Source organism: Pongo pygmaeus, chromosome X, assembly GCF_028885625.2.
Source record: "Pongo pygmaeus isolate AG05252 chromosome X, NHGRI_mPonPyg2-v2.0_pri, whole genome shotgun sequence".
Classification (NCBI taxonomy): domain Eukaryota; kingdom Metazoa; phylum Chordata; class Mammalia; order Primates; family Hominidae; genus Pongo; species Pongo pygmaeus.
The window spans coordinates 104,876,578-104,888,549 of record NC_072396.2 but is presented as its reverse complement, the minus strand read 5'-3'; the positions used below and the strand labels follow the sequence as shown (position 1 = coordinate 104,888,549).

At 42.2% G+C, this 11,972-nt stretch overlaps 1 protein-coding gene across 3 annotated transcripts in view; it reads left to right on the top strand.

Moving 5' to 3' along the window:
* Positions 1-11,367, top strand: part of NOX1 (NADPH oxidase 1) — a 29,431-nt gene extending 18,064 nt beyond the window's left edge. For 2 of the 3 annotated variants that reach the window (XM_054471622.2, XM_054471621.2), the window contains 6 exons: positions 3,331-3,423; positions 4,281-4,516; positions 4,732-4,894; positions 5,240-5,386; positions 5,914-6,038; positions 10,613-11,367. In XM_054471622.2, the coding sequence (XP_054327597.1) occupies positions 3,331-3,423; positions 4,281-4,516; positions 4,732-4,894; positions 5,240-5,386; positions 5,914-6,038; positions 10,613-10,739 (891 nt within the window). In that variant the 3' untranslated portion in view covers positions 10,740-11,367. The remainder of the gene's footprint in view (positions 1-3,330; positions 3,424-4,280; positions 4,517-4,731; positions 4,895-5,239; positions 5,387-5,913; positions 6,039-10,612) is intronic. The other variant, XM_054471623.2, reaches the window with a different exon arrangement.
* Positions 11,368-11,972: the final 605 nt, after the last annotated feature.

Below are 11,972 nucleotides of genomic sequence, written 5' to 3'. Positions count from 1 at the left end.
AAGCTAGAATTCCTTCAGGGTGATGCCAGGTTCTATTTGGAATTTACATACAACCTGCTTGGGTGGAGAAGCCATTGTCTTCAGAAACCTTGGTGTAATTGAATTGATAGTCACTGTTGTGACCTGAAGTTCACCATTAAAAGGGACTACCCAAGCAAAATCATGGGATTATTGGTTATAAAAATGATTGTTGGCACATCCTATGCAATATATCTAAGTTGAATAATGGTACCAGATAAAATTATAGATGGGAATGAAGCTTGTGTATCATCCATTATCATGTGTAATCAATAAACAATTTAATTTTCTTGAAAAAAAAAGATAGGGAGCTATTTAAAGATTATTAGGAAAGCTTACTAGCTAAGATGGTTAATACCTTGTCTTATCTTGCACATCAGCTTCTGTCTTTTTCTCATCTATTACCTGAGTTAAGTTATAGTTGGCTATTTGGTATCCTTAAAACTTAGGGGTTGCTTTGGTTGGTCATGTAATACTCTAAGAGAGAGAACACCAGTTTTGCCACCTGAATGTATTGCTTTGTTTCTTCCATAAACATTTAAAAAATACTCTCTCCATATACACCCCATTTAAAAATTAGAAAAATAATATACATTTATTGTAGAAAGTTTGGAAAATACAAAAAATATTAGAAGTAAATAAAAAATTTCATAGAGTTCTATCACCTAGAGGAAATAATGTTTTTCCTTGATTGATATCATGGATGCTTTCCTTTGAAACATTTTTTTTTTGTTTTGAGACAGTCTCCCTCTGTTACTCAGGCTAGAGTGCAGTGGTGTGATCTTGGCTCACTGCAACCTCCGCCTCCTGGGTTTAAGTGATTCTTCTGCCTCAGCTTCCCAAGTAGCTGGGACCAAAGGCACGCACCACCACACCTAGCTAATTTTTGTATTTTTAGTAGAGATGGGGTTTTGCCATGTTGACCAGACTGGTCTCGAACTCCTGACCTCAGGTGATCCACCTGCCTCGGCTTCCCAAGGTGTTGGGATTACAGGCGTGAGCCACCGCACCCGGCATTGAAACATTTGTTTTAAAATAGTTGGCCAGGAGTGGTGGCTCATGCCTGTAATCCCAGCACTTTGGGAGGCTGAGGTAGGTGGATCATTTGAGGCCAGCAGTTCCAGACCAGCCTGGCCAGCATGGTGAATCCCCATCTCTACTGAAAATGCAAAATTTCGCCAGGTGTGGTGGTGCATGCCTGTAGTTTTAGCTACTTGGGAGGCTGAAGCAGGAGAGTTGCTTGAACCCAGGAGGCGGGGGTTGCAGTGAGCTGAGACTGTGTGACTGCACGGAGTGAGACTCTGTCAAAAAAAAAAAAAGAAAGAAAGAAAGGAAGGAAGGAAGGAAGGAAGGGAAAGGAAAGAAAGGAAATAAAGAAGGAAAGAAAGAAAGAAAGAAAAAAGAAAGAAGGAAAGAAAGAGAAAGAAAGAAAATATGTGTATGGTATATATACCATTTTAATCATTTTTTAAAGTAAACATTGTGGCCATTACTTTACTCATGTATAATACTTTTTCACACCTTAATTATTTATCTTCATTTCCTAGAAGTGAAGTTCCAGGGTAAAAGAGAAGGAATGCTTTTGAGGCTATTGAGATGTACTGCTCAATTGCTCTCTGGGAAGATGTTGCCAATTTGCATTTTCACCCATGTGAAATGCATGTTCAATTTGCATGCCCACGTGAACACTCCCATTTCCCTGAATCCCAGTTAATGCATTATTACTTAAAATTGTTTTTCAATTTGAGAGACTAAAATGGTATGTTGTTTTAATATTTATTACTCTATTTCTGAGGTCAATATTTTTTTCACATTGTTATTATCCATTTCTTAAATATGGTTTTCCTCAAATTCAGCTGGGGAATTTTCTTCAAATAAGAAATAGCACTGAATTGCATAATGTTCACTCTGTTTGACTTGTCCATCTCTGCCTCTTCCTTCTCTAGAGATACTCAAGGAAGTTATTTGCTTGCACCAGCTTAAGAAACCTCACTTCACACAGTCCCAATGTATCATACTTGAGCAACTGTGCAAGAAAGGACATAATTTAGTATTGCTAGGAAGTACATTTTTAGTAGCTCCTGTGCAGGTAGAAGCAAACTGCTGCTTTGCAAAGATCTCAGGGATAGAAAATCTGCTTTATTTATTTATTTATTTATTTAATTTTGAGACAGAGTCTCACTCTGTCACCCAGGCTGGAATGCAGCGGTGCAACCTGGGCTCGCTGCGACCTCCTGGGTTCAAGTGATTCTCCTTCCTCAATCTCCCGAGTGGCTGGGACTACAGGCGCCCACCACCACACTCGGCTAATTTTTGTGTTTTTAGCAGAGATGGGATTTCACCATGTTGGCCAGGCTGGTCTTGAACTCCTGACCTCAAGTGATCCACCTGCCTTGGCTTCCCAAGGTGCTGGGATTACAGGCGTGAGCCACCGTGCCTGGCCAAAAAGCTGCCTTAAAAAAAAATGTACACAAGGTAAAAAAAAATTACTATGTTAAATGTTTAAGCACTTGAGAAAGGAGGTGATGGATAAGTACTGAGTTTTATGTACCAGTAGCATCAGTCACATACTTTCCCTTTTTTGTGTTTGTTTTGTTTTTAATCATCTGCTTCTTTCTATTTCACATCTACTTTCTCTGTTGGTTTTTTAGATTTGACAAGCTGTCCTCGAAGACAGTCTTAGATTCTTAAAATTAAATCTTATTTTATTTTATTTTTTTGGAGACAGTGTCTTGCTCTGTTGCCCAGGCTGGAGTGCAGTGGCGTGATCTCAGCTCACTGCAACCTCTGCTGCCTCCTGGGTTCAAGCGATTCTTATGCCTCAGCATCCCATGTGGCTGGAATTACAAGCATGCACCACCACGTGCAGCTAATTTTTTGTATTTTTAGTAGAGACAGGGTTTTGCTATGTTGCCCAGGCTGGGTCTCCAACTCCTGAGATCAGGCAGTCTGCCTGCCTCGGCCTCCTAAAGTGCTAGGATAAGCCACTGTGCCAGGCCTTAAAATTAAATTTTATATGTAATTTAAGAATAAGAATATTTACCATGTGTCCCATTTCTGTGCTTTTCTCCTGCTTCTTGGTCAGACTTGTAAATTTTCAGGAAATGGTCTGTTTTATGAATAACAGATTAGCAAACGAAACCATTGTCCTTTATTTTTCCTATTTCCATCTTCCAGATTTGGTGAAATTAGTAGCTTAAAAATGATACACATTGGAGAACTCAGTAAAGAATAAAGGATGAACTGCTACACAAATAAGTCCTAGCCAAGAAATTAATGTGTAATCTCATTCTTAACCCTGTCTCTGTGCAGTCTTGGAAGTGGATCCTTGCACCGGTCATTCTTTATATCTGTGAAAGGATCCTCCGGTTTTACCGCTCCCAGCAGAAGGTTGTGATTACCAAGGTAAAGAATATGCACTTTCCTCTTGCTGTGATAAGAGTTATCTTTTATCGGACTACAGACCTCAATTTTTATGTTGTCACCCTGAAAAGAATAAAGAGGAACTTGGAAGCTGGGCACAGTGGATGGTAGTCCCAGCACTTTGGGAGGCCGAGGAGGGCAGATCTGTTGAGGTCAGGAGTTCGAGACCAGCCTGGCCAACATGGCGAAACCCTGTCTCTAAAAAAAAAAAAAAAAAATTACCTGAGCGTGGTGGTGCCCACCTGTAATTCCAGCTACTTGGGAGGCTGAGGCAGGAGAATCACTTGAACCCGGGAGGCAGAGGTTGCAGTGAGTCGAAATAGCGCCATTGCACTCCAGCCTGGATGACAGAGAGAGGCTCTGTCTCAAAAAAAAAAAAAAGAAGAACTTGGGTTTGGCATACCTCAGTTCCTCCAGCACTGGACAGAACTGGGAAAGAGGGGCTTGGCCGAAATCATCAGGATGAGTCTATGTCAGAGGTTGCAAACAGGCAGCCTGGGCCAAAGCTAGTCCACAGATATGTTTTGTTTGGTGCACACAGTGTTTGTTTATAAAGTTGAATTGGTTGCCAACATTTAAAAATCTGGATGGAAGCTTTTGTTTGACTTTTTAAAAGCTATTTCTTGCTTCTCTTGAAGAATCAAGAAACCTGATAACACTGTCATGGTTCCATATCGCAACCACTGTCTGGAGCTAAGTAGCTGCTGCCCTCTTTAGAGAGGACTTGTGTTTGTAGTTCACCACTGTCACCAGCCCTCCAGCTTCACTCATTTGCTTTATCTGCCTGTCCCTGTCGCCATTAGAGTTTGCCTTCTTTGGTCTATGTGCTTCATTCACAGGTTGTTATGCACCCATCCAAAGTTTTGGAATTGCAGATGAACAAGCGTGGCTTCAGCATGGAAGTGGGGCAGTATATCTTTGTTAATTGCCCCTCAATCTCTCTCCTGGAATGGCATCCTTTTACTTTGACCTCTGCTCCAGAGGAAGATTTCTTCTCCATTCATATCCGAGCAGCAGGGGACTGGACAGAAAATCTCATAAGGGCTTTTGAACAACAATATTCACCAATTCCCAGGTAGGTCCTTGAGACCAGGAGAGTCCCAGACCAGGATGCAGACTGGCAGAAAAGAGAAAGCAATTCTTCGTTGAACCTTAAGTTTGGTACAATAGAATAGGATTATAATAAATACGCAGAAGTCAGCCATGGGAACAACTATATTTCTGGGAGGATGTTTGAGGTTGGAGGTGGAGGGGAGTCTTCAGTTGCCCGTTATCTTCTGTCTTTGCCAGGATTGAAGTGGATGGTCCCTTTGGCACAGCCAGTGAGGATGTTTTCCAGTATGAAGTGGCTGTGCTGGTTGGAGCAGGAATTGGGGTCACCCCCTTTGCTTCTATCTTGAAATCCATCTGGTACAAATTCCAGTGTGCAGACCACAACCTCAAAACAAAAAAGGTATAATCCCGTATATCACTTTTCATCTGGCCTGAGTCTGACAAGTCTATTGCCTTCTTGGGCTAAGCTCTTTACAATTGATAAGGGAGCAACCTATCCCTGGAGTTATGAGAATAAGTGATCACTTCTCTTGGCCAGGACATCCACTTCTACAGATTTATCATAAGAACAGGGTCTTCTTTTCAATTTGGAATTTAAGATCACCCTGACCAAAGATGTTGGAAGGCTTGTTCCTAAGGAAAATTGTCAGAACTCTGAACTTTCCTGCTGCCTAAAGTTTGCGGCTCTATAAATGTGGCTTTTAAGGTCACCTAATAAGGCTATGTTCTCTCTTGCTGATTTCAGATCTATTTCTACTGGATCTGCAGGGAGACAGGTGCCTTTTCCTGGTTCAACAACCTGTTGACTTCCCTGGAACAGGAGATGGAGGAATTAGGCAAAGTGGGTTTTCTAAACTACCGTCTCTTCCTCACCGGATGGGACAACAATATTGTGAGTCCAAATAACACACTAATTCCCCTACTAAACATAAGACGAATGTCAGACAAAGGATAGTGCATATGGATTAGAAGTTATTTCTTATGATTTCCTACCTGCCCTCACACTCACACACAAGTTTAAAAGTGGTGGAAAGAAGAGGCAGCTATCAGGACTTGGTTTTTCTTTTCTTTCTTTCTTCTTCTTTTTTTTTTCTTTTTGAGACAGAGTTTCACTCTTGTTGCCCAGGCTGGAGTGCAATGGTGCGATCTTGGCTCACCACAACCTCTGCCTCCTGGGTTTAAGCAATTCTCCTGCCTTAGCCTCCCGAGTAACTGGGATTACAGGCATGCGCCACCACGCCCAGCTAATTTTGAATTTTTAATAGAGATGGGGTTTCACCATATTGGTCAGGCTAGTCTCGAACTCCTGACCTCAGGTGATCCACCCACCTCGGCCCCCCAAAGTACTGGGATTACAGGCATGAGCCACGCGCCCAGCCTAGGACTTGGTTTTTCTAACTTTTATTCCTCTGAATCCAGGTTGGTCATGCAGCATTAAACTTTGACAAGGCCACTGACATCGTGACAGGTCTGAAACAGAAAACCTCCTTTGGGAGACCAATGTGGGACAATGAGTTTTCTACAATAGCTACCTCCCACCCCAAGTAAGTATATTTTCCTCTAGTAAGATGAGTTTGCAGGGGCCATGCGTGGTGGCTTACTGCCTGTAATCTCAGCACTTTGGGAGGCCGAGGTGGGTGGATCACCTGGGGTCAGGAGTTCGAGACCAGTCTGGCCAACTTGGCAAAACCCCGTCTCTACTAAAAATACAAAAATTAGCTAGGCGTGGTGGCACATGCCTGTAATCCCAGCTGCTTGGGAGGCTGAGGCAAGGAGAATCGCTTGAACCTGGGAGGCAGGGGTTGCAGTGAGCTGAGATTGCGCCATTGCACTCCAGCCTGGGCAACAAGAGAGAAACTCTGTCTCAAAAAAAAAAAAAAAAAAAAAAGATGAATGCGAAGTTAGGATTTAGGAAAGTATTACAACATGTTGAACACTCTTAAGAAAAGATCTCTGGGGCAGAAATCTTTTGTGCCATTCTTAGATTCTTGGTGAAGACTGAGGAAATTTCATCTGGGGTTTTAGAAAAATAGGGTCATGATCTTGAAATTGATGAAAAGAGGTTTTTTTGCCCCAGCAAACTCCATTCAAACAGTGAGGCAAGTGGACCCACTTCTGATCTATACTACCAAACAGACTAGAGAACTGGAGCAATTCAAATGCGTTTTTGGGGGGAGGGGACTCAATAATCTCTACTTAAAGTAACAAAGTTATTATCTAGTTTACTGGCCACCTGAGCTCAATCTTTCTGGAGGGTTTTGAGACATGTTACAGCACAAAAAACCCTGGTGCTATGAAATCAGCCATTCCAATGGGAAGGAGATGAAGCTGAGATTCCCTGAACAAGTAGGCAGGTGATGATCAATTCAATGCTACAAATATTCTTGATTACCTTTTTTTTTTTTTTTTGAGATGGAGTTTCGCTCTTGTCGCCCAGGCTGGAGTGCAGTGGCACGATCTCTGCTCACTGCAATCTCCGAATCCTGGGTTCAAGCGATTCTCCTGCCTCAGCCTCCCACGTACCTGGGATTACAGGTGCCCACCACCATGCCCAGCTAATTTTTTGTATTTTTAGTAGAGATAGTGTTTCACCACGTTGGTCAGGCTGATCTCGAACTCCTGACCTCAGGTGATCCACCTGCCTCAGCCCCCAAAAGTGCTGAGATTACAGGCATGATCCACCAAGCCCGGCCTTGGTTACCTTTTATAAGCTCAGCTCTCACCGTTCTAGAAGCTTTGGAGGTTGAAAGAGAAATAGGATATGGTTCTTGCCCTCAAGGAGCATACATTTGAATAAGAGATGCACACAATCACCTCAAAGCAGAATAATGCACTCCTTGAAAGAGGTTCATGGACGCTAGAGGGAAGAAAAGTCTATGGCCACATGGGGTGATTAGGAAAGGCTTCAGGAAGGCAGTGGCTAGAGCACTTAGTGACTCGGATTCAGATGATCCTGGGTCCTCATGCTGGTTCTCTCTTTTTTTTTTCTTTTTTCTTGAGACACAGTCTTGCTTTGTCACCCAGGCTGGAGTACAATGGTTGCTCACTGCAACCTCTACCTCCTGGGTTCAAGCAGGTCTCCTGCCTCAGCCTCCCGAGTAGCTGAGGTTACAGGTGCCCGCCACCACACCCAGCTAATTTTTTGTATTTTTAGTAGAGACGGGGTTTCGCCATGTTGGCCAGGCTGGTCAAGAACTCCTGACCTCAGGTGATTCACTCACCTCCGCCTCCCAAAGTGCTGGGATTACAAGCATGAGACACCATGCCCAGCCCTTATTCTGGTTCTGACACTTTTTAGTTATGAGACCTTGAACTTCTGAACCCTCTGATCTTGATTCCTCATCTGTAAGACAAGGGTCATATTAGTGAATGCCTGCTCTACTCACTTGCAGGGTTGTTATGACAATTAAGTGAGACAATATATGAAAAAATGCTTTGTAAATTTTAAAGCAGCATATAAGCATAAAAGATGCTAATTATTGTGTTGAATGTAACTGAAGTTTTGAGAGAGTATGAGGTTGTCAGGAGAGAGAGAAAGAGAGAGAGGGAGACAGACAGACTAGCAAGGGACACAGTACCAAGGAATGCTGCCTAGGTTATATGGGAAGGGAAAAAGACAAACCAGGGAAGAAATAGGAGTACACAGAGAAGTGGTGTCACAGAACCCAAGGGAGCAAATATTACAGAAGCGTGGTCAATAGTGTTGGAAGAGTAGCAGGGTCAGGAAATATTGATTTAGCTTAAGCATATTTATAGACAGAACAGGGACCAGTACATAAAATAAAATAAATACATGAAAGAGGGGAGAGGACTAAGATGGTCATAATAAAAGATGGACAATAGTATTAGCAAGGAAGTGGAGAAGCTGCAATCCTAGTACATTGCTTGTGGAAATGTGAAATGATACCACACTCGGGGAAAACTCTTTGGCAGTTCCTCAAAGTGTTAAACACAGTTTCCAGCTGGGCACGGTGGCTCAAGCCTGTAATCCCAGCACTTTGGGAGGCCAAGGCGGGTGGATCACGAGGTCAGGAGTTCAAGACCAGCCTGGCCAACATAGTGAAACTTTGTCTCTACTAAAAATAAAAAAAATTAGGCCGGGTGTGGTGGCTCATGCCTGTAATCCCAGCACTTTGGGAGGACGAGGCGGGTGGATCACGAGGTTAGGAGATCGAGACCATCCTGGCTAACACGGTGAAACCCTGTCTTTACTAAACATACAAAAAAAAATTAGCCGGGTGCGGTGGCAGGCGCCTGTAGTCCCAGCTACTCGGGAAGCTGAGGCAGGAGAATGGTGTGAACCCAGGAGGCGGAGCTTGCAGTGAGCCCAGATCGTGCCACTGCACTCCAGCCTGAGCGACAGCGAGATTCCATTAAAAAAAAAAAGGTGAAAAAAATTAGCCAGGCATGGTGGTGGGCACCTGTAATCCCAGCTACTCGGGAGGCTGAGGCAGGAGAATCGCTTGAACCCGAGAGGCGGAGGTTGCAGTGACCCCAGATCATACCGTTGTACTCCAGCCCGGGTGACAGTGCAAGACTCTGTCTCAAAAAAAAAAAAAAAAAAAAAACACATAGTTTCCATATGACCCAGCAATCCCACTCCTTGTTATACACCCAAGAGAAATGAAAATATGTCTACACAAAAACTTGTACATGATGTACATAGCAGCATTACTCACAATAGCCCCAAAGTGAAAACAAGCCAAGCGTCCATCAATAGATGAATGGATGAAGCAAATGTAGTATATTCACATACTGGAATATTATTTAGCTATTAAAAAAAACAAAGTACTGAATCATGCTACAACATGGACAAATCTTGAAAACATCATGCTGAAAAACACCAGACACCAAAGGCCATGTATTGTATGATTCCACTTATGTGAAACATTCAGGATAGGCATACCCACAGAGACAGAAAGTAGATAAGTGATCGTCTTGGGTAGGACAGGGTAGTTGGGAGGAAATGAGGACTGCTAATGTGGATGGGGTTTCTTTGCGGATGATGAAAATGTTCTGGAATTAGATAGTGGTGATGGTTGCATAACTTTGCGGCTATGCTAAAAAGCACAAATTGCACACTTCAAAGGGGCGAATTTTATGGTATAGAAACCATACCATAATTAGAGTTTTAAAAAAGAGGGGGAGAGAAAGGTATGAGAGAAGGAAGAAGATGGTGAGACCCAGAGCATAGTTGGAAAGATTAGCTTTGGCAAGAAAGAACACTACCTCTCCAGTAGAAGAAATTTTGAGGTAGGGATAAGCTCACAGTGGATGGGTTTAATGGGAGCTAATACGTATGTACTTGCTATGTGCCAGACATTTTTCTAATTTATTTACATGTTCTTATTTAATCCTTAAAACAACCCTACGTGGTGAGTACTATTTTTGTCCCCATTTTACAAGTGGGAAAGCTGAAACAGAGAGAGGTTAAGAAATTTTCCCTTGTCGGGCATTGTGGCTCACGCCTATAATCCCAGCACTTAGGGAGGCTGAGGCAGGCGGATCACTTGAGGCCAGGAGTTCGAGACCAGCCTGGCCAACATGGTGAAACCCCGTCTCTAATAAAAATACAAAATTTAGCTGGGCATGCTGGTGCGTGCCTGTAGTCCCAGCTACTCAGGAGGCTGAGGCAGGAAAATTGCTTGAACCTGGGAGGTGGAGGTTGCAGTGAACCGAGATCGTGCCACTGCACTCCAGCCTGGGGGACAGAGCAAGACTCCATCTCAAAAAAAAAAAAAAAAAAAAGAAAGAAAAGAAAAGAAAAAAGAAAAAAGAAATGTGCCCAAAGTCCCACAGGTGGGATAAATGTCAGACCTGAGATTTGAGCCCAGACAACCCAGACTGGCTGCACAGTCTGGCACTTAGCCACTGCACTGTCCTATGTCTCTCATCTGTGTTCTCAAAACAGGGAAGGCTGAGTGCTGAGAGTGTTAAGGGCTGAGAGCATATTTGGGGTTTGTGTGCAGAAAAGGTTAAAAAACTACCATGAAGAACGTGGGAGTTAACAACCGAATTTTTATTCAAGGTTCTTGGAAGTAGTAGAGGCCTAACAGAGGCAGTTTCTCCATTCTATCATTGCTGCATTCTAGCCCTTGCTATTGTTCTGTTCCTACAGGTCTGTAGTGGGAGTTTTCTTATGTGGCCCTCAGACTTTGGCAAAGAGCCTGCACAAATGCTGTCACCGATATTCCAGTCTGGATCCTAGAAAGGTTCAATTCTACTTCAACAAAGAAAATTTTTGAGTTATAGGAATAAGGACGGTAATCTGCATTTTGTCTCTCCTTTGTATCTTCAGTAATTTACTTGGTCTGGTCAGGTTTGAGCAGTCACTTTAGGATAAGAATGTGCCTCTCAAGCCTTGACTCCCTGGTATTCTTTTTTTGATTGCATTCAACTTCGTTACCTGAGCTTCAGCAACTTAAGAACTTCTGAAGTTCTTAAAGTTCTGAAGTTCTTAAAGCCCCTGGATCCTTTCTTGGAAAAATAACTGTAAATCTTTCTGGACAGCCATGACTGCAGCAAGGCTTGATAGCAGAGGTTTGGTTGTTGAGAGTTATACAACTAATCCCAGGTGATTTTATCAATTCCAGTGTTACCATCTCCTGAGTTTTGGTTTGTAATCTTTTGTCCCTCCCATCCCCACAGAAGATTTCTAAGTAGGGTGACTTTTTAAATAAAAATTTATTGAATAATTAATGACAAAACATAACAATAAACATAAATAATAAACAAAATTACCAAGAACCCCATCCCCATATAACACCAACAGTGTACATTTTTACTGTCACTTTTGATATGGTCTTATCCAGTGTGAACAGCAATTTATTCTTATTTTTGCTCATCAAAAAATAAAGGATTTTCTTCTTTGCTTGATGAATGAGTCTTTTGTTACTTCTTTTTGGGCTCTCCATTTGGGAAAGAAAATCTAGAAAGTATGCTAATTGTAATTGAAATTGTATTATAATTGCAAGTCAGCTATACTGTCATCTTGTATTATTCTGTTAAAAGCGATTGTGAAAACTTGAACTCCATGTTAGCATGACTTATTTAGTCAAGAGGAGCTCTTTATCACTATTAAGGGAGTTTATTAATGTCTAGTTTAAAAAATAACAATTTATAATTTTCATAGATTTTTGTGGACTCCTACCTATATCGCTAAGGAATCATTCAGCTAATAACATAAGCAAAATGCCTTCATTCTCTATCAGAATGCTTTTTATTTCTGCCATCTACCCAACCTCGGCCTACAAGGACCACACTGGCTCTGGGATGTTAGTCGTCACAGTGAATCACTAGAAGGAGAGAAGGCCAGGGCTCTTAAGAGAGAAACCTCACACTTCATTGTGCCCAGACAATTCAACTCATTATAGATTAGAAGAATGGTTCTACTGAATTAGCATTATATTATCTATTTTTTCTACCATTAAGTGACCAAGAATGAACAAATGGTTGTTTCTAATAGTTTAGGAACCTCT